At 38.4% G+C, this 22818-nt stretch overlaps 2 protein-coding genes across 8 annotated transcripts in view; both read left to right on the forward strand.

Moving 5' to 3' along the window:
• LOC6505454 (calcium/calmodulin-dependent protein kinase type 1) overlaps nucleotides 1-17114 on the forward strand; it is a 74405-nt gene extending 57291 nt beyond the window's left edge. For all 7 annotated transcript variants that reach the window (XM_044717675.1, XM_044717674.1, XM_044717676.1 and 4 more), the window contains 2 exons: nucleotides 16563-16650; nucleotides 16705-17114. In XM_044717675.1, the coding sequence (XP_044573610.1) occupies nucleotides 16563-16650; nucleotides 16705-16938 (322 nt within the window). In that variant the 3' untranslated portion in view covers nucleotides 16939-17114. The remainder of the gene's footprint in view (nucleotides 1-16562; nucleotides 16651-16704) is intronic.
• On the forward strand, nucleotides 76-3125 carry LOC123257740. The gene is made up of 2 exons (XM_044717671.1): nucleotides 76-234; nucleotides 318-3125. Exon 2 carries the CDS (start codon nucleotides 397-399, stop codon nucleotides 2608-2610), a length of 2214 nt encoding a protein of 737 aa, XP_044573606.1. The 5' UTR covers nucleotides 76-234; nucleotides 318-396; the 3' UTR covers nucleotides 2611-3125.
• Nucleotides 17115-22818: the final 5704 nt, after the last annotated feature.

Here is a 22818-nt window from a genome sequence, read left to right on the forward strand (position 1 = left end):
AAAATCTGAATTTTTTTTTTATATATTTAAACAAGATACCCTAGATAGAAAGTATCAATAAATATTTTTGTCAAAAATGCAACCTTGCAATTTTTACAGATGTTTAAAGTCAGGTGATTGAGCAGCTGATTTTTGTGACAAAATTGGCGGGAAATATTTAATAACTTTGAGAGCTTGGCAAATCTAAACCAAACAATATTTTTCTATTATTTAAACTGGATATTGAAGTTGGAGGTATGTAAATTACGAATAATAAACACAATTTGTGTGGTAATTTGTTTAACGTTATATAATTGTACTGTTTTGTGTTGTCCAAGGAAATCAAAAAGCTGACAAAAGTGTTCGTCTTCTGTAGAGGAAAAAAGGTGTTGTGCGTATTTGTGCGTTGTTTAATGTATGTTAAACAATAGTAGACACTTTATATTAAATTTTAATAATAGTTTCGTTTGCGGCTTTTTGCGGCTTTTCCGATGCTATAATTATTTAGATGTGCTTGAATTTTGTCACGCCACGTTGCTGGACGTGTGGATGGACAGCGGGCGCCACTATTCCGCGCTGACTGAATTTGTATTTGGTCAAATAGATCAATGTACACTAAGCGACGACAAAAGGAGTGAAATAAATAAAAAAATAAGAAGTTTTGAAATTTTTGTTACGTCAAACCTGCAAAAGTGCAGTCGGAATATGCGAACATTCAGAGAAAAGCATTCACAGTGGCTATTAAAGTCTCTTAAAATACATTTGGAAAATCACTCGGAGATGGAAAATTTAAAGAAGGGAAGACCAAAACTGACTTATGATGAAGGAGGATCGCGCCTTAAAAGAAAACTTGCTGGTGAAGTAGCGCTTAAGAATGAAAATGATACGCAACTTTTGATACACGCAGCTTCAATATCAGCAAGGAAATCAAGTGAACATAGTGTTGCATTTTTACTTGCAAATTGTAATAGGTCTGAAGCACAGGCAACTGAAGCTAAAAGAAAGCTTCATACAGCAGAACCAATACCTCTTACAATAAATGAGGCTTTGGAATTTTTCATAGACAATTCATTAAGCAAACAATTGTACAAAGAAATTCGTCAAATAAGCAAACTGCATAATTGCGACATATACCCCAACTACAAAAAAGTTCTGGAAGCTAAATTACAGTTGAGGCCTGTGGGGATAACAGCGACAGAAACATTTGCAAAGGTTGCTTTACAGGATTTATTAAATCATACTGCGAGCCGAATTGTATTGATGCAGGAGGAACTATTTGCAAATTTGGAAACTGTGTCAAGCCTTAAATTAATTGTAAGTTACGGATTTGATGGATCATCTGGACATAGTATGTACAAACAAAGATTTGAATGTAACGAAAAAGACACCTCAGATCAGTCGTTATTTGTTACTACCATTATACCTCTGAAGCTTATAGATGATGCAGGATCCATATTTTGGAATAACAGAACTTCGCAATCTGTAAGATTTTGTCGCCCTCTAAAAATGGAATTCGCAAAAGAAACAAAAGATCACATTCTTGCAGAGAAAAACGATTTGGACAGGCAAATAGAACATTTGATTCCCTTCGTATTAACCATTTTAGAGGAAAGGAAAATCACTATCGCATTTGATATGCATATGACACTTATAGACGGAAAAGTTTTAAACGTTTTAACGGGCACGAATTCCTGCCAATTATGTTCAATTTGTGGAGCAGGCCCAAAACAATTTATGGATACTATTGACCAGAATTCTTTTAAGCCGAAACCTGGACACCTTCAGTATGGAATAAGTCCACTACACGCGTGGATACGTGTTTTTGAATTACTCCTAAAAATATCTTATAGATTGAAGTTTAAAAAGTGGCAAGCACGACTCGAAAGTGACAAACGCGATATGATTTCTAAAAAAGAACATATACAAAAGCGAATGCGGCAAGAAATGGGATTGCATGTAGATAAGCCGAAACAGAATGGCAGCGGAAACACGAACGATGGCAATACAGCTAGAAAGGCTTTTTCTAATACAAAATTATTTGCATCCATTTTAGAACTTGACTTGGAGCTAATTAATAGTCTGCATACTATTCTAGTAGCTATTAACTGTGAATTTGCAATCGATCCTCAAAAATTTCAAAAATTCTCCGATAAGACTATTCGACTATACACATTACATTACCCGTGGTATCCGATGTCACCAACTCTACACAAGATTTTAATACATGGATCGCAAATAATAGCTGCATCAGTAGTCCCGGTTGGCTGTCTTGGGGAAAATGCTTCAGAAGCACGAAATAAATTGTACAAACGTGATAGGCAAATGCATGCTCGAAGAAATTCCCGAATTAATAATTTGATGGATGTTTTCCACAGATCTATGGACTCATCAGATCCACTTATTTCAAGTATGGGTATTAAGAAAAGGACAGCACGTCATAAGAAACAACCGCTTCCCCAAGATGTAATCGAACTCTTAGAAGCACCCCATCATATTGTTCAAAGCAATACAAAGTCATTTGTTAATAACGAAAGTTTAAATGATCTATTAGATGACTCAGATGACTCAGATGATTCTGAATCAAATGAAATAAATCCATTTTCGTTTGAATTAGCCGTAGAAAACTACTGAATACATATCTATATGCTTACACTTATATTTTTAGTTTTGACTTCTAACAACAGATAACTATAGAATAAAATAAACAAAAAGCAATAAAACATTATTATAAATATAAAAAAAAGTATAAAATAAAAGAAAATAATAAAAATATGTTTAAGAAAACAAATTTTAAGAAAACATCACATATACGTCATGATGTGTATATGGGCTGTTGGAGTAAGCGTGGTCAAACTTACTTGAAAGTTTGCTTAAATATTTAGAGTGGTCTATTAATGAAGTGTGCCAAGTTTCAGCTCGATAGATGCAATATTCGATTTTATGCCACCAAATCGGGATTTGGGACCATAGTGCGGTGGTCCGTTTCACGGGAGCAACATTCGAAATAGGCTGGTATGGCGCGGGATCTCCTCGTGGTCCGCTTCACGGGAGCAACACTCGAAGTAGTTAGGTAATGTGGGGTCTACTTGTGGTCCGTTTCACGGGAGCAACTCTTGAAGTAGACTGGTATGCCGCGGATTCTACTTGTGGTCCGTTTACACAGGAGCCACTCGAAGTAGATTCGATGATGAAAGTTCTACTGGTGGTCCGTTTACACTGGAGCCACGCGAAGTGGATAGCTTTCGGAGAGTCCTACTTGTGAACCGTTTAACACAGGATCACTCGAAGTAGGTTGATTTTAAGTGCCGTGGTTCAGACACTGAGTAACGAGACGATTGACTCTGATTTCGGAACTGTCTATATTTCAGAAGAACCATTCTTATATAAGAGGCTAAATTATACATACTTAAATCTAAGGAAGGTCAACACTATTGTTGATGCCAGGGTCACCCACCTCTGAGTCTGCTGACTCAGATTGCTCGTTTATGCATTGCTAGCACACGCTTGGGTTTTACTTGGTTTTTGGTCAGTCGGTCATTCTTCTGCTGATAATGCTGATTTCTGCTTCTGGCGCCGTATACTAGTGCTGGGTTATTAGATTGGATATTGTATTGCATTTTTGAAATGGATGTATGTGTTGCAGCACCGTTATTTTCCGACATCGTATTAGCATCGTATTAGGTTTTGCACACACGACGACCAAAATGCAGGTGTCCCTGCCTCCGTCGTCCCTTCTTCTTTCCTTTCTTACCACCGAACCACACTCGGCGACAGCGACACTGTCGCCCTGCTAAAACGACATTTCTTAAAGCGACAACACACACACACACAGAACCAATCACAGTGCAATTAATGACTGTGCAATATTTCTATAAGGATGACATTAGCATACCCATACACTCATACCAACTTCCACACATTCTTAGTGTGCGCCGACACGGCCATCCTGACCATTACACGACCTCGTGCAATTTTTCCAAAAATGTTTTGTTACCCTTTAATCAACTTAACAGTTTGTTCAAATATAACTTCTCATTTCTCATCAAACGTTATAATTCTCATTACAAATAACATCTTTATATTTCTGTGTTTTCTTTCTTAACTAATACAAATTCTTTTCTTTGACATAGCTCATTATTACATTATCATTAACCATTCAGCTTTTACATTATAATATCTAATGCGCCACACGCCATGATCAAAACAATTGTTTTGCACTTGTGCTTACATTAATATTACCCATTTCATTATTAGCCCTTAAGGCACCTGTACTGTCTCTTGCAACAGTTTCTCTTTACATGATTTCAATACTGTCTCTTTCAACAGTGTCCTTCACATTACTGTTTCTTTCAAAAGTTTCTCTTTTTTGTTACTGTCTCTTTCAACAGTGTCCTTTTTATTACTGTCTCATTCAACAGTTCCCTTTTCATTAATGTCTCTTTCAACAGTTTCCTTTTCATTACTGTCTCTTTCAACAGTTTCTCTTTACATAGTTTAATTACTGTCTCTTTCAACAGTTTCTGTTACAATTTTTTCATTACTTAAATCCTTATTACAACTTTCAAATTCAACTGGTATTTGTCCATCTGGCGTTTTTCTTATGTCATCATGAGCATATTTATATTTTCTATTATTCGTCAAAGACCTGAGCATATATCTATCCCCCTCTAACAATTCAGTTATTTGAGAAGGCCGCCTAAACTTTGGACTTAACTTTGTTTGATGCCTCTCTTCATTTTTTAACAAAACGAAATCTCCAACCTTGCATCCTACAACTTTAGCCTTGTTTTTATCAAATTGCTCCTTGTTATATGCTGGTGCAGCTAAAATATTTTGACCTGCTCGTGCTTTAACCTCAGCCAAGTCGACCTCTTCTACCATATCGCAGGGTGGAATCAATCCCAATGGGCGGGCAACTTTAGCTGTAAACAATTCTAAAGGGCTTGCCTTTGCCACACGACTAACCGTACAGTTCAAAGCTAATTGAACTTCTCCTAAGGCATCTTGCCAAGATCGATTGCTAGTTTCAACGGCAGTTAATAAGTTCTTCAAGGTGCTTGTTGGGCTAAGCAGCCACCGGATAGGCTAATTAGAATATTGGTAATTTGTTTATCTGCAGCGGCATTTAATCTTCTCTTTTGTCTCCCAGATTCGCATGCACTTTGTTGTCATTTTGTAGCGCATTCGCTTTTGGGAGCTTTGGAAGAGCTTCTGCGCCAAAGCGGTTCTTCTTCTTGTTGTATTTTGGGAGTTGTTATTGACGGGCCGCTATTTGTTTTACTGTGCGGAATTAGTTCAATAAATTGAATATAAACAATTGAATCTCGTCTTTAATTCGGTCGCTATCAAAACGCTGATCGCTCAACAGTGCTCATTATGCGTTCAACTTGACCATTTGCTCTACTTGCACCTGTCTCAATCAAATGCAATTTAATTTTTTGTTGTGAACAAAACTCACTAAATCTTGTGCTGGCGAAACATCTGCCCTGATCCGCTATCATGCGGTTTGGTACTCCAAACAGAGAAATAGCCGACGTGACAGCATTTATGCAATTTTCAGCATCAATTTTAAGCGTGTGGGTTAAATAAACAAATTTACTAAAGGCATCCACCTGGACAACGATATACTCCTTTTGATCAGACTTTCCACTCAAAGACTTTGACATTTTACACGTAATACAGTTATCAACGAACTTCCGAATGTACTTGAACATGTTATCGAACCAGTAATAGTCATAGGCCTGATCTAAGGTCTTCTCCCATCCCAAATGCATGATGGACTCATGGATCTGATTTATTACGGACCATCTAAACGATCGAGGAACAATTGATAAAGATCGAGTTCTAACATTTCGCTGAATTTTTCGATATAATATTCCTGCTCTCAACTTGTAAGTTTTAGCAATGTCCTCAGAAAGAGAATTTTCTTTCAATTTATCCACAATATTAACAATTTCAGAATCTTTACGCTGTTCGGCCAAAAGCCAATTGTCTGATATTTCTGCCAGATTAACTCGTTTTTCTGGGATTTTGCAAGTCAACTCTGCTGAAGGCAGACATTCGTTTACGTTCTTTATACTGTATGTCAAAAGTAAAGGACTGTAAATACGCCCACCATCTTTTCACTCTGGGACATAGATCCAGTTTAGTTCTTGATGCTTTAAGTGAGTTACAATCAGTAACTAAATTTCTACATACAAATTTCCCATAAATAATGGCGAAAATGTTTTATAGACAAAACAACAGTAAGAGTTTCTATTTCATAGGAATGATACCGCGTACAGCCTTAGTAAAATATTCAACGACATGAGACTTGTTGTTGATTTTGTGTAACAAGATGGCACCGTATCCCTTAGAACTTGCATCGGTATGCAACTCAATAGGATGGTTCGGAGCGTAAAGCAGAAACGAACTGAGGAGGTGGCAAGGTAGTTAACGCTGTAACTTTAAGCGAATTCGGACGGATTTCACCTGCACTCACTTCATATTCTAAATATTGAACCGTTGACTTAAGGAAAGAACATTTTTTTATATTGAATGAGAATTCAGCATTCGTGAGACAATCAAGAGTAATTTGCAACCTTTCCTTTTTCTTGGGTCTACTAATTTAATTTTCGTTTCACCCGAATAAATCTTGTAATTTATCTTTATCTTCCCCCTCAAGATCAGTATTTAATTTAAAATTTTTCCTCATTTGAACTATAGTTTACAGTTTTTGACTAACAATTTCGAATTTTCCTGGTGATACTGTATTTGCAATGTGCTACATATGCCGCCACTACCAATACCCTTTAACATCACTACATTGTTAATTCTTTTACCAGCTAATTTGTCACTTATCTTTTGTTTTATTAATGAACATTCCGCGAGTCGAACGTTGTTATAAAAGTCTCTCCTCGATGAACCATCTCTCCTTTGGGCTCAACAACTTCGCAGAGCTCCACTCTTTTCGTCTGGTGTGTATTCTTGACCTTGTCCACTTTATGCTTACTGCAATGCATTGAAATATGACCAAGCTCTCTACACTTAAAGCTGGTTACATTCGCTTTTTGATGATGACCATATACACTCCTGCCATTACTGTTTGTAGCATTTTTTTTTTTTTTATTAAACTTTGCTTTTATTTATTGGATCTTCTCTTAATTTTGAGACTAACAATAAGTTTTCAAATCTTAACATTAACATTTATCTAACAGTAGACTAAGACTGCATTCTGGTTGCACGTTCCTCAAGACGGTCGCTGGGTGGGTAGGTCATTCCGACGAAGTCGTGATTGGTTACTCAACCTTGTTAGACCTCTCGCCAGGTGGTTAGGGTGCGACAATAGCTTGCTAAAGTACTTTTCCTTCTGTTCTGCGATCACATCTTTGACTGGAAGAATGTTTAAGTCGCGATGTATGTTTTCGTTGCGAACGTACCAAGGTGCCCCGGTGATTGTTCTCAAGATCTTCGACTGAGCTCGCTGGACTATGTCAATATTGCTATTGCTGGCATTCCCCCATAACTGGGAGCCGTACATCCATATAGGTTTAAGTACCGAGTTATACAGCAGGACTTTATATTCAAGGCAAAGGGGAGACCGAGCGTTGATAAGCCAATGAAGGCTGCTGGCTTTTAGCTTTAGGTGGGTTCTTTTAGCTTCTATGTGCCGACGCCATGTGAGTCTTCTATCGAGGTGTACTCCTAGATATGTTACCTCGTTTGCTTGCGGGAGTAGGGTGTTGTTTAGCGTAAGGGGCGGGCAGTTTTGCCTATTCAAGGTGAACGTAACGTGCTTGCATTTTTGTTCGTTTACTTTAATTCGCCAGTCTGATAGCCATTTTTCAACATCCACCAGATGAAGAGCTAGCTGCGCAGTTGCTTGCATCGGGCATTTTGAGCGGCTAAGAATAGCTGTATCATCAGCAAACGTAGATGTTGTTAATCGTGTGCTTGTCGGGATGTCTGCTGTGTAGAGAACATATAATGTTGGTCCGAGTACGCTTCCTAGAGGAACTCCAGCTCCAACAGTGAATTCGTCAGATATATCAGTGTTGCACCTCACAGCAAATTTTCTGTCGTAGAGGTAAGACTCTAAAAGCTTGTGGGTATTACAAGGGAGCATTGTCTTGATTTTGTACATTAGACCTTCTAGCCAGACTCTATCAAATGCTTGAGAGACATCTAGAAATATTGCGGTACAGTACTCGCGTTTTTCGAATGCATTCCGAATTTCTGCTGTTATCCGGTTGACCTGCTCAATTGTACCGTGCTTTTCACGAAACCCAAACTGATGTGACGGGATTCCTTCCTGGATCCTTAGGTATGTGTTTATTCGAGTCAGAATGCATTTCTCAAAGAGTTTAGATAAGCATGAAAGTAGGCTTATAGGTCTATACGACGTGGGAATTGTGTGGTCTTTTCCCGGCTTTGCTATCATTATTATAATTGACTTTTTCCATCTCGCTGGAAAGTGGCCAAGTTTTGCGATGGCATTGAAGAGCTGGGTGATAGTGCAGACGGCGCAATATGGAAGCTCAATGATCATTTTGGGAGTTATGAGGTCGCAGCCTGGTGATTTTTTCGGATTTAGTTGGTTTTTGATGATATTAGCGATTTCGTTTGGGCGAAACTCGATTGGTTCATGTTGAAGCTGAGGCTCATATGGTAAAGTCGGCAGAGTAAAGGCACTAGTGGCCGGATTTGGTTGGAAGATATTTTTGAGGTGATTGGCAAACGTGCTGGCTCTGTCTGCATCGCTGCGCGCCCAGCCGCCTGTGGGATTTCTAATAGGCATCACTGTTTCTTTCGGTGAGCTTAGAGTTGGGTGAGCTCTCCATAGTGAGTGTTTTGTACTAGAAGTTGACAATTGCTCTATATAGCGGCGGTGGACATAAGCTTCTTCTTGCTGTAGGGCTTTAGTAAGTTGACGTGAGGCATGTCTAAAGCTTTGCTTAGTAGATGGCGATCTGTGGAATTGCCACTCGCGACGTGAACGCCGCTTTTCGAGGACGAGCTGTTCGATTTGTAGATTTGTCTTTTTATTGCTTTGTGTATTTATAGTTTGCGATGTTGAGGCTCGAGCTGCAGAGACGAGTACAGACTCAAGTGAATTAACAAAGCTGTCTACGTTGGCTTCATCGTGGAGATAAGGACTTAGCTCAATGTGTGAGCTGATATATTTTCTGTACTTAACCCAATTGGTTTTCTGTGAGGTCAATTTTAATGGTTGTTCCAATGTTCCTGGATGTCGCAGTAGAATAAACAGGACAGGCGAGTGATCAGATGAAAGATCCGATAGGCAATTGGCGCTTATCAGATTTTTAGGGATGTTTTTGGTAATCGCAAAGTCTATTAAATCTGGTAGTTTCCTTGGGTCTGCCGGCCAGTATGTTGGTGTGCCAGAAGAAACATATTCGAGCTTGTTCTTGGCTTTGATAATTGCATTATAGAGCTGCTTCCCTTTTGGAGTCACGAGACGGGATCCCCAGTGTGTGTGCTTGGCATTGTAGTCTCCTGCTGCTATGAAGTGGTCTCCAAGTGTGTTGAAAAACTGCATAAACTCATCTTCAGCTATATTGAAGCGAGGGGGGCAGTATACGGCGGCTAGTGTAAGTTGGTTGCCAGTATTTAGTTGTATATTTATAGATGTGGCCTGTAGGTAGTTTTTAGCAAATTTGTTTTGATAATGGTGCTTTATGCGGCTTCTGATTAGAATTCCAGTCCCACCATGTGCTTTACCATCTGGATGATTTGTTCCGTAGAATGAATATCCTCGTAGTTGAAAATTGTATTTGTTTGTGAGGTGTGTTTCCGAAAGCAGCATTACATCGATGTGATTGTCGAGTAGGAATTGAGCTAACTCAAGTTTATGTTGTGAAACGCCGTTAGCGTTCAACGTAGATATCCGTAGGAAAGCCATTATTTGGATTGTTGTGAAACCAGCATTTGAATCAATAGATTTTGGTTTCGCATTAAATCTTGCATAGTTGTGCGCATAAACGACATAAATTCCGTCAGGCTTTGTTGTAGGCTGCATATCATAGCTTCAAAGTTGCTTTTTGACTGCTCTGTTGGTTGATGTTGCTGAGCCGTGTTCGGTTCTTGATATGCTGATTGCAGAAATGAGCTTCTTGAGGCAGGTGTCGCCGGTCCTGATTTTAAGGCGCTTGCGTATGTCACATTTTTGTCAACGTTAATGGGTCCTAGTGAGGATCTGGCTGCAGTCGAGAAGAAGACTTCAGGGTTTGATCTGGACGCCGTGAACTGTCCATTTTGGGTGCGGGCAGCTATTCCTTTCTGGTGGATGCGACTTTTCAGCTCCTTATAGACTGGGCATCCTCTATAATTAGCAGTGTGATTGCCACCGCAGTTGCCGCACTTTTTCGAGTTGCTGTCATCTTTGCTCGCTGGGCAGTGTGCGGAGTCATGAAGCTCTCCGCAAACTACACACACCGGGCGCAGTTTACAGTATGACCTTGTATGGCCATATTCCTGGCAGTTCGCACATTGTACCGGGCCATTGCGTTTGTGCGGTTCCTCAACTGTAATTCTGCGGTGCAGCAGGTACTGAAGATTGTATATTGGGTGCACTTCGTATTTCTTCAGAAGCTTGGTTTCTGGTTCAAGCTCAACCTTAAAGAGTGGCTGCGGCTTTCTATCCCTGTTAAGGATATTAAAGACTGTCTTGGCGCTAAAACCCTTCTCCTGTAGCGCCTTTTTTATCTCTGCAGGCGTTACTTCGGGCTCTATGCCCTTAAGTACGACTTGCAGGCCCTTGCTGCTTTTTAGCTGGTACGTGTAAAAGTTCTTTTTATTCTCGGTAAGATATTTTGATAATACTCTATAGTTATCTTCAGACTTCATTTGAACTTTTGTTTCTTGAATGTTGCCCTTTACAAGGGGTATTATGTGGAAGTTATCCTTACCAATAAGCTCAATAATTTTGTTGACAAGAACATTGGAACTTTTTTCGCGTATGTAGATAGGCGGAGGTTTTGGCTTCCTTTTCCCAACTTCAGTGGATTCGACCGCCTCAACCTCATCGGCGTCTGCCAAGATTTTAAATCGGTTTGAGTTAATGGGCGTTTCTTTTGCTACTAGGCTAGCATTGCCACGGGTTATTTTGCGTTTGGAATTCAGGGGGCTCAGCTTCCTTTTGATTTGGATGTAGCGATCCATGCCAGTCTGCACAGCCGGCTTAATATAGTCATTGTTTTTGTTTTTGTTTTGGTTTTCGGGCAGCGCGGACGTATTACTATTTGCGCTGCTAGCTGATGACGTCGTTAAACGCGCTGTCGATACAGTTGCGGTTGTTGTTGTTGTTACTGTTGACGTTGTCAAAGAAATTGAGGTGCTAGTTACTGCACTCTTTGGCTGCAGAGACATCGATGGTATCGAGGGGGAGCAGGAACGCGCTCTCTCGCTCTCTACGTTTAAGAATTCGGTCAAGTTGGGGGTAATTGACCGAGCTTGATCGGAGCTTGCATGGTTTTCGGTTGCTTTAAAAGAGAAGTACGCGTTGTTTCTTTGTACTGAGAGCCGTCTCTCGTCTAGCTCACGTTGACGTTGTGTGCGAACGTCGTTTGAACTCATTGCAGTCGAGGTTGATTTAGTTTGAGTTTTAAGTGTTGTGTTTTATATTAATTAATTAATTAATTAATCAATATAAACATTAGCGATTTCATCGCAAAAGCGTCTTTTCGCGTTATTGTAGATTTCTTAGAGCAGTCACTGCACTTTTATGATTTTATTGAATATTTTTTCCCGGAGCACAATAAAAAACACGTCTGCATGCGACGACTGCAATCGAAAACTTCACTTCAAACTGTTTGTAGCATAAGACGACGGATGATTTTGCTGCTGTTTATCTCGACATTCCATCATCTTGTGGCCTAATTTTCCACAGAAATGACACTTTATTGTTGAAAGTTTAGAACGCTTTATGTCAGGTGACGATATTTCCTCTTTTAGATTTTTCTTTCTCTTGCTGAACGTGAATGCTTTAAGCTCGGTTTGCAATTCACTCCGGGTGCGCATATTTGAAGTAAAGGTTAAACGCTGCAATCTGTTGTCAACATGAGCCATCTTCGCAAGTGTCACAGAAACTGCAATTTCCTCTACGTTGAATTTTGGTAGCACAATTGTTTTTTTATTTGTTGCTTCAGGTGTCGCCGATTGTACAGCTTTAATAAGCTCGATTAAGTTTTTAGTTTGCAATTTCATCAAAATTCGCCATGGTTCTTCTGAATTATTCGGTAGCCAGCCAGATCCCACTTCTGATTTTACAGCACCGTTATTTTTCGACATCGTATTAGCACAGCGAGTTTCGGTTTTGCACACACGACGACCAAATTGAAAGTCTCTCTGACTGCGTCGTCCCTTCTTCTTTCCCTCCATACCACCGAACCACACTCGGCGACAGCGACACTACACTGTCGCCCTACCGACATTTCTTAACGACATTAAAACGACCTTTCTTAAAGCGACAACACACACACACAGAACCAATTATAGTGCAATTAATGACTGTGCAATATTTCTATAAGGATGACATTAGCATACCCATACACTCTTCCCAACTTTCACACATTCTTAGTGGGCGCCGACATATGTATAGCAGCTAAAATAAAAAAAAACTTACTAGCAGTTACATTTTCCTATGGGAGATTTTTATTTTCCTATTGAAATCAGTAGATTATGCCATGTTTAATTTTGAATTTAAGGAAAAACTGGAAATAATTTTATTCTGATTATCATAGTAAGGGTCCAAGATGGCTTCCTTGAGGTACACCAGATGTGGCGCGGACTAAACGCGAGGTAACATCTTTAAGGGGGCATGCGCACTTGTAACTTTCAAAAAATTTTTTTTTTGCATTTTCTTAAAGTGTATATATTTAGAAATGTGTTCACAATTTTAAAATGATCCGGTGAAAATTCATTGAGATACACATGTTTAAAGGCAGGGGCGTCCGGCTTATGTAATAGTGAGTTGAAACTTTAAACACGTTTTTCTCAAAAATACGTTTTTGAAGTCGGTGACCACTCTTACTCGAAAACTAGTGACCCGATTGTCTTGAAATTTAGCATGCTTTTTTAATACATAATAATCTCGTACTTAATCGAAGAATTGATTTTTTTATGCAAAACTTTTTTTTTGTACAGCTGAAAAACTACCTCTTTTTTTTTACGAAAAACGATTGTTCAACTTTGATAGGTTGCCATTTTGTCGAATATTTTTTTTTTAATATTCATCGATTAAGTACTAGATATACTTTCAATAAATGTAAATCCGTTTCATTTTTTGATTTAAAACGATCCAGATTTCCACAGTCTTGGTCACAGCGACCCGTGTTTTTCAGACGGACCTCACTTCGACGGGGCATATCTTTGAAACTGCTCAATATTTTCTCCTTTTTCTTTTTTTAAATTTAAGTTAAAATGATGTACTTTCACATAATAAAGCGATATTTCAAAAAATTCAATAGATTACAAGAAAAAAATTCGGGAAAAATGTCTATTTTTCGGCGCTCCAATTTCGCATTCCCCCTTAAAGAAGATAATTTGGGTTCTTCCAGATAAGTAGCTCGAAATCCAGATAAGAAGATAAGTTGGGAATCCCAAAAGACTGAGTATACTTATAAGAAGCGAATGGTCAACAGAGTCAAATGCTTTACTAAAGACAGTGTAATGACGTCGGTCATTAGCCATTCCGAAAGCCATTCGTGAAAAAAGATGTAAACTCCAATAAGTTGGTAGTGTTGGAACAGCGCTTCATGAAGACATGCTGGCACGGTGTCTTCATGTGAACACTGATCAGCAGCACCTAGCAGCAGTTCAGCTCAGCCTTACACTTATAATATCCAATCATCCAACCTTATATTTTGCCCATCTTTCGATCAAAGTGGTGTGTTATCGGATCTTCTTAAGATCAAGCCCGTGTATTCGCCAGGCCCTGATGGAGTACCAGGCTGTGTTCTGAAGTACTGCGCCGAGGCACTGTGCAAACCGCTTGTTAAACTCTTTAATCTATCGCTGGAAACTTCGATCTTTCCCCTTATGTGGAAGGAATCTTTCATCGCTGAATAAAAATGGAAACAAGTCCGACGCTGCAAATTATAGAGGCATCTCTAAATTGTCAGCAATTCCTAAGCTTTTTGAAAAACTTATCACTCCACATTTGCAACACCTTTTTAGTTCAATAATAACTCCGTGCCAGCATGGCTTCATGAAGCGCCGGTTTTTTTAGGTCAATAATAACTCCGTGCCAGCATGGCTTCATGAAGCGCCGGTCCACCACTACCAACTTATTGGAGCTAAAATCTTTTTATCACGGATGGGTTCCGGAATGGCTTACAAACAGACGTCATTTACACTGACTTCAGTAAAGCATTTGACGCTGTTAACCTTCCGTTTCTTATAAGTAAACTCAGTCTTTTGGAATTCCCAACTGATCTTGTGATCTGGATTTCGAGCTACTTATCTGGGAAAACCCAACGTGTTTTCTTTAAAGATGTTACATCGCGTTTTGTCCGCGCCATCTGAGGTGCCCGAGGGAAGCCATCTTGGACCCTTACTTTTTACACTGTTTTTTAATGACTTGCCCCTTGCCTTAACTAATTCACTTGTACTTATGTACGCTGATGACGTTCACTAGCGCCCAGTCTAGACTTCAAAACGATTTGGATAAATTTCAAAATTGGTGTTTAGCAAATAACCTAAAGCTTAATGGATCGAAATGTAAACTCATGTCATTTTATCGATCAAGTCCTCGCCAGGCTATGTACTTTCTCTATGGGAACGCCTTTACTTTACTAACACGCATAAATTGTAACGTTCCTAGTAGGAGGACTAGAAACTTTTGTCCTCTACTCCTCAACCATTGTAGTTCGACATATGCCCAACATGATCCGTGCAGGGTATTATGTTCGGACTTCAATGGTCTATACCACATCTTGTCACCTTGCTCCACTAATAATCTTAAATCCCTTATATTAAACGCCTTATCAGTGCAACACTCTTCTCTAAACTTTTTTAAACTTTTTTTGTCTCCTATTGCTCCGCTTGGGAGCTTAGGGCATCCACAAGTGCATTCCACCGGACCCTATTCTGCGCTGTTTCTTTTTGCCAAGTCCCAGGTGATGTTATTGTCAGAGAGTTATTGATCGGCGCCAGGTTAGGTTAGCTTGGGGCGTCCCACTCTTCTGCTTCCTTGCGGATTATGGGAATGCCGGTTTCGGGTTTCATGTACATAATTATAAATAGAGAAAATCCAACGAGAACTTTCACTACGAGTACATCGAATGTACTAGAATTTATAGATTAAAGAGTTTAAGGAAAGGTTTGCAAAGTGTCTCAAGTAACTCTTAAGAATACAACCTGAATCCGGCAGCGGCGAATAGAACTCTTATAACATTCTGCAAATATAACACTACGCGGAACCTTACAAATTACAAAATTAACTTGGTTAGTTTCATAAAGTCAGCCTTACGGAAGAAAAGAACTTGAATAGTTTTTATATTGGTTTTGATTAAAACCTCCAGGGGCGGATGATAAGCCTCTGATTTACATTATTATGCGGCTTTACAATTATTATTATAATTGTTGAATGAGCAGGCGCAATATTATTCGCCACAAGCACATCGCTAACAGCAGATTTTTTAGACTTTGGAAACTCATTTAGAAGCTGGATACTACTTATCTTGGAATCAATTGCAATGCAATTTTGCATATACTTCTAATCAACTATTAAATCCTAAAATCTATATTAACTAAATTAAAATATCTACTAAATTAAATCAAACTATTAAAATTTATTTATTTTTCAATTTCCATATGCCTTTCCTAATATTTCAAATTTTTATAATTAACAAAATTATGGCAAGCCATAATTAAAACCAATTGCCTTATTTATTTGTATACCCTTGCATCGGGTATTTGTCAAAAGTGTGAAACCCTGTAAAGTATATATATTCTTGATCCCAATCACCTTCTGAGTCGATATAAGCATGTCCGTCTATCAGTCTGCCCGTCCGACCGTCTGTTTCTACGCAAATTAGGCGGAAGGATCGGCCGATTTTTTTTTCTAAAGCTGCCATATTGGACGATTGGAACACAACCTTGGTTTTTTTTAAAGACGCTTAGGGCTGTTTCCAAAATTTTTATTAGAAAATTGATTTGATAGTGAAATTCTCATAAGGATCGAACAACTATATACGGTTCGATATATTTCTAATAATATATGTTGCTACTTAACTGCAGTGTATATCAACTTGTGAGTAAGCAAAATACGCAAACTAGTCTCTTAGTATAAAAGCTATAGTCTTCAAACTTTGCACTCATCTTTATTTTCGTTGCACGCAGTATATGAAATGAAATTTAGTAGATCGGATTAGATTGCCCAAAATGATTGAATGAAAATTAGGCTGCCCTATAACTGATTGATTGGAAATTGCATAAATGTGGTGATTTTTAGGTTAGAAGATTGAGACTTTATTAAAATTATATTTTGGGCAAACAATCCGATCTGCCTTCCTATTGAAGATTAATACATACATTTGAAGACACCATATTTTACTGTTTTGTATTCGTTTTATTATACACAGGATTTCTGGAAATGAAGCTAGTAGCAAAAATATTCATGGAACTGTTTCCGAGCAATTAAAAAAGAACTTTGCTAAATCTCGTTGGAAGGTACGTCGTTTTAAAGCAAAAAAGAAAAAAATATATATTTTTTGTTATTTTTAGCAAGCTTATTATGCGGCAACTGTAATCCGACAGATGCAGAAAATGGCGCTTAGCAGCAATAGCAGTGCAAATTTTGAATCAATCAGCAATATAAACAGCAACACAAGTACTAAAAATAAAAAGTCATCAGGACCCTCCATTTCGACAACTTTGCTAACATATGACTCTGCACAAAGTAGTACAACAAATATCAGCAATTCAGCTCGAAGCAATATAAATGGATCATCACAGTAGTACAACTAATTTTATTATTTTATTTTTGTGGTTTTTAATACCGTATTTTTCACTTTTGGTCTATAATACATTGGTCTATAATAATGCCAACCTGTTCTTCAAACCTATGGTGATTAACTTATATTATACCGATTCTCTATTCCATTTCCGTGAATATATTTACATACATAAAACTATGGCAAGTACTATGCTTTTTTGTTAACTATTGTGGGATTTATGGTAATACCTGCCCTATTTCGAAAATGTTTTTTCGATATGGCATTTTCGGTAGCGGTTCATCACGAACCTTTTATTTTTAATGGCTGCGTAAAGATGCGGGGAAACGGTGGAAGGATTGAAATCCCACCCAGTCGGAAATGGGGCTCGCGGGAGTGTCGCCTGCCTGCACCGTTGGCGGTCGCCGCTGCCTCCAAGCATAGAAAAAGCTTTATTTCAATTTTCATTGGCGTGGCCGGGAATCGCGACCGCATCGCGCGTCAAAAAATATGCAGTAACCGCAAGCTGTCCACCTGTCGAACAAGCGACCAAGCCGCGACAAGGAAATTTGTATAAAATAAAAGCTTTTGCCTTAATTTTTTCTTTTTTCCCCCTTATGCCTTTTTGCTTATTGAATTATCAAAAATACTTACTTATTTTCTTTTAATTGAGAATTAAATTGAAATTAAATATTAAATATAAAAACTAAAGTTAGTTGGTATTAGTAGTAACTACAATATTATATATATGTAAATGTTATATAAGATAAGTTATTAAGATAAATACTTATATTTGTTCTGGAAAACAGTTGCTCACTTGCCGTGCTATGAAAATAAACGCTCACGCGCTGAGAACCGTTTCACTAATTGTCCCCTTTGGTATTACATTTTATATTATAATTTTTTTATTTCCACAATTCATTATTAAAAATTTATTTATTTTTATTATGATTATTATTAATCCTTTTTTTATTTAGTGTGAAACTTGCGTTTTTACTCCATTATTTTCGATATTTACAATAAAATTTAAAATTATTTTAGTTAAATTTTTAGTTTTTGTTATAATTTTGTATTCAAATTATTTTTATCATTAGAATTCATATAACTGTAAGATAGTATTGTTATTGATAAATACTATATAAAGATAGTATTTATATATGTATATGTCAAATCCTGACCGTTGTTGTTGTTGTTATTGTTGCTGTTCTCCATTGTGGCGCAGCGAGTTTCAGCCCTGCACACTGTTCCAGTTCTGGTACGCAACTGCCGGCGTCCAACTGTCTACCTACTGTGCATACTACCAAACCTCGATCGGCGACAGCGACACAACGCTGTCGCCTCGCTACTTTGTAAAGCGGTACTTTGTAAAGCGACAAAATCCCAGCAACGGTCGTCTGCCAACGGTTGCCTGGCAACCACACACTCACAGCGCAAGAGGCTGATGCAATACTATCACTCTGGTGAAATACCCGAAATGTGTATTCGCACACACACACACACACATATATCCGCAGCCACGCAGTCTCAATGCGCCGACACGGCCATCCTGACCCTAACACGACCTCGTGTAGAAAATAGCAGCATTCGAATTTTCTTACTTTATTAGACTGAACATTAAATAGTTTCATCCAATTTTCTTATCTTAACTCATAACAAATTATCGTATTGGCAGTTTCACAAAACAGTATTCAGTTCCTATATAATTTTTTTACTATAATTTTTTTTCGTCAATTCAATTCAATTTTTATACCCTTGCAGAGGGTATTATAATTTTGGTCAAAAGTGTGCAACGCAGTGAAGGAGACATCTCCGACCCTATAAAGTATATATATTCTTGATCATGGTCACCTCCTGAGTCGATATGAGCATGTCCGTCTGTCCGTCTGTCCGTCGGTCCGTATGTCCGTCTGTCTGTTTCTACGCAAACTAGTCTCTCAGTTTTAAAGCTATCGAGTTGAAACTTTGCACCCACCCTTCTTTCTGTTGCAGGCAGTATATAAGTCGGAACGGCCGGGATCGGTCGACTATATCCTATAGCTGCCATATAACTGATTGATCGGAAATGCCATAACTTTGGTGTTTTTTAAGTTAGAGGGTTGGGACTTTCCACACATGTTATATTTAAAGTATCTTCTGTACAAAATTTCATAAGGATCGGCCGACTATATCCTATAGCTGTCATAGAACGATCGAAATTGGCATAACTTTGTTGTTTTTTAAGTTAGAAAGATGGGATTTGGTACAGATTCTATATTGGGAAAAACAATCTGATTTGTCGAATTTCATAAGGATCGGCCGACTATATCCTATAGCTGCCGTATAACTGATTGATCGGAAATGCTATAAGTTCGTTGTTTTTCAAGTTAGGAGGATGGGATTTTTAAAGGATTCCTCTTTTGGCAAAATAATTCGATTTGCCAAATTTCATAAGGATCGGCCAACTATATACGATCCGCTATATATCTAATTATATAAGATTCGTGGAGCCACCTAGCGAACTGCGACTCAACTGCAAGGGTATATAAACTTCGGCTCCGCCCGAAGTTAGCTTTCCTTTCTTGTTCTTTCTTTCTTTTCATTTCTTTGTTTTACTTCTTCTTTTATATAATCCATTCTTCTTCATTATTCACTCTTATAGTCGCATAATCAAATACCCCACACGCCATGATCAAAACAAACAATATGTTTTGCACTTGTGCTTGCATTATATTTTATGGACTCAGTACTCTGCCATTTTCATTGGCCAGCAGTACAACTTTGTCACCCTTATTGGTGTACTTCATTTTCTTCTTCAATACTCTCAGTATTTTCATCTTCACTCTTTTCTTCAATACTCTCAATATTTTCATTTTCACTCTCTTCTGTAGCGGTTACGTTTCTTCCATCTAAATTATTATAATCATCGTACACATTTAGCTCTTCGGGCACTTGCCCCTCTGGTAATTTTCTTAAATCCTCATGTGCATATTTATAATTTCTTTTACTAGTTAAAGACTTTAAAATGTACCTGTCACCTTCTAGAACTTTTACTATTTCAAAAGGCCCCCTAAATTTTTGACTTAGCTTGGTCTGGTGTCTTTCTTCGCTCTTAAGTAATACGAAATCTCCAATTTTGTGCCTTTTTATTTTTGCCTTATTTCTATCAAATCGTTCTTTATCATAAGCTGCACTGGCTAATACATTCTTTGCAGCTTGCGCTCTTACGTTTGGCAAATCAATAACATTTTCTATATCACTAGGTGGAAGTAATCCCAATGGGCGTGCTACCTTTCCCAATAACATTTCTAAAGGACTTGCTTTCGTAGTGCGATTGGTTGTACAATTGATTGCCAACTTTACCTCTCAAAACACATCCTGCCAAGACTGTGTTCCCGTTTCAACCGCCGTTAACATATTCTTCAACGTGCTCATAGTTCGCTCCACTTGACCCATTAGCTCGACTTGCACCAGTGGCTATCAAATGCAATTTTATTTTTTGATCTGAACAAAATTGACTGAACTTTGCTCCTGTAAAACACCTTCCCCGGTCAGCTATTATTCGGGTTGGTACTCCAAACAATGAAACGGCAGATTGAACGGCCCTTATACAACTCTCACTGTCTAATTTAAGACTATGACTAAGATAGACATATTTGGTAAACGCGTCTATCTGAACAATAACATACTCCTTCTGATCACTCTTGCCACATAATTTTCCTGTGATATCGATGTGGATAGTGTGCCAAGGAATAGTGACTTTTGGTATTGGTAGTTCCGCCTCTATTTTTCATGAAGTGGATTTTGACATTTTGCAAGTTATGCAGTTGTCGACAAATTTTTTTACGTATTTTGACATATTGTCAAACCAGTAGAAATCGTAAGTTTTATCTAATGTCTTTTCGAAACCTAAATGCATTATGGACTCATGCACTTGATTTATGACAGACCATCTGAAAGCTCGTGGCACCACTGGTAAGCAACGTGTTCTCCCATTTCTTTGTATCTTTCGATGAAGAACTTCTGCCCTTAATTAATAGGTTTTCGCAATATCATCAGGCAGAGAAGAGTTTTTAAAATGTTTAACAATTTCGACTATGTCCACATCTCGACGTTGTTCAGCAATAAGCCAGTTGCTTGAAATTTCAGCTAAATTTACTCTTTTCTCTTCGACTATTTTTGAGGTTGTAGTAGACTTTTTTGAAAGGGGATTTCTCGATAAAAAGTCAACGTGTGCCATCCTTTTCCCTTCTTTATACTGAATATCGAATGTGAATTGCTGCAAATAACCCCACCAACGCTGTGCTTTGGGGGTTAAATCTCGTTTATTTCTCGCCGCCTTAAGCGAGTTGCAGTCAGTATAAACTACAAAGTTCCTGCCCAGCAAATAATGTCGAAATTGCTTAATGGCGTTCACGACATCTAAGGTTTCCAACTCGAACGAGTGATATCTTGATTCTGCCGGTGAAGTAGTTTTGCTATACTATTCTATTACCTGGGGTTTGTTATTAATTTTGTGTAATAAAATTGCACCGTAGCCACTGCAACTGGCGTCTGTGTGCAATTCGATTGGATAATAAGGGTCAAAAATAACAAGGACTGGTTTGTCGGTAAGAGTTGCAATGACCTTTTTCCGTATCTGTTCATGCTCTGTTTTCCAAATAAATTTGTTTTTATCTGCAGTTATGCTAGCCCAATGAATTGTGTAAGTGAATTGACTGACTGTGGAGGCGGAAGAGCAGTCAACGCTACAACTTTCTGTGGGTTTGGACGAATCTCACCCGCACTTATATTGTAACCCAAATATTGAACCGATGTTTTCATGAATGAGCATTTTGTAAGATTGAATGAAAACCCAGCCTTTGTCAAAACATCTAGAACGATCTGTAATCTTTCTAGCGCCTCGCATTTTGTTGAGGCGGCTATCATGATATCATCCATATAGACGATGACAAAGGAATTTGGTAGATCCCTGGTAGAAAAACAGAAGGTGCGATTTTGGGCCCAAATGGCATGGACAGGAACTCGTATTGACCATCCGGAGTCACAAACGCCGTGTACTCGATAGAATCGGAATGCAAAGGAATTTGGTAATATCCGCTGGCCATGTCTAGACATGTAAAGTAATTAACTCCCCCAAGCCTATTGATTTGATCTTGTATAAGTGGTAAAGGGTATTTATCAGCGACTGTATTTCAGCTCTCTAAAGTCAACACAAAGTCTGTCCGTACCATTTTTATGCCCTTGCAGAGGGTATTATAATTTTGGTCAAAAGTGTGCAACGCAGTGAAGGAGACATCTCCGACCCTATAAAGTATATATATTCTTGATCAGGATCACCTCCTGAGTCGATATGAGCATGTCCGTCTGTCCGTCTGTCTGTTTCTACGCAAACTAGTCTCTCAGTTTTTGAGCTATTGAGTTGAAACTTTGCACACATCCTTCTTTCCTTTGCAGGCAGTATATAAGTCCGAACGGCCGGGATCGGTCGACTATATCCTATAGCTGCCATATAACTGATTGATCGGAAATGCCATAACTTTGGTGTTTTTTAAGTTAGAGGGTTGGGACTTTCCACACATGTTATATTTAAAGTATCTTCTGTACAAAATTTCGTAAGGATCGGCCAACTATATCCTATAGCTGTCATAGAACGATCGAAATTGGCATAACTTTGGTGATTTTTAAGTTAAAAAGATGGGATTTGGTACAGATTCTATTTTGGGGAAACCAATCTGATCTGCCACCAATCTTTCATAAGGATCGGCCGACTATAAACGATCCGCTATATATCTAATAAAATAAGATGGTGGCGCCACCTAGCGGACTGCGACTGAACTGCAAGGGTATATCAACTTCGGCTCCGCCCGAAGTTAGCTTTCCTTTCTTGTTTTCACTAACAATATAGTTTTATTTTATCTAACAATTT

This window comes from Drosophila ananassae, assembly GCF_017639315.1.
Source record: "Drosophila ananassae strain 14024-0371.13 chromosome 4 unlocalized genomic scaffold, ASM1763931v2 tig00000054, whole genome shotgun sequence".
Lineage (NCBI taxonomy): Eukaryota > Metazoa > Arthropoda > Insecta > Diptera > Drosophilidae > Drosophila > Drosophila ananassae.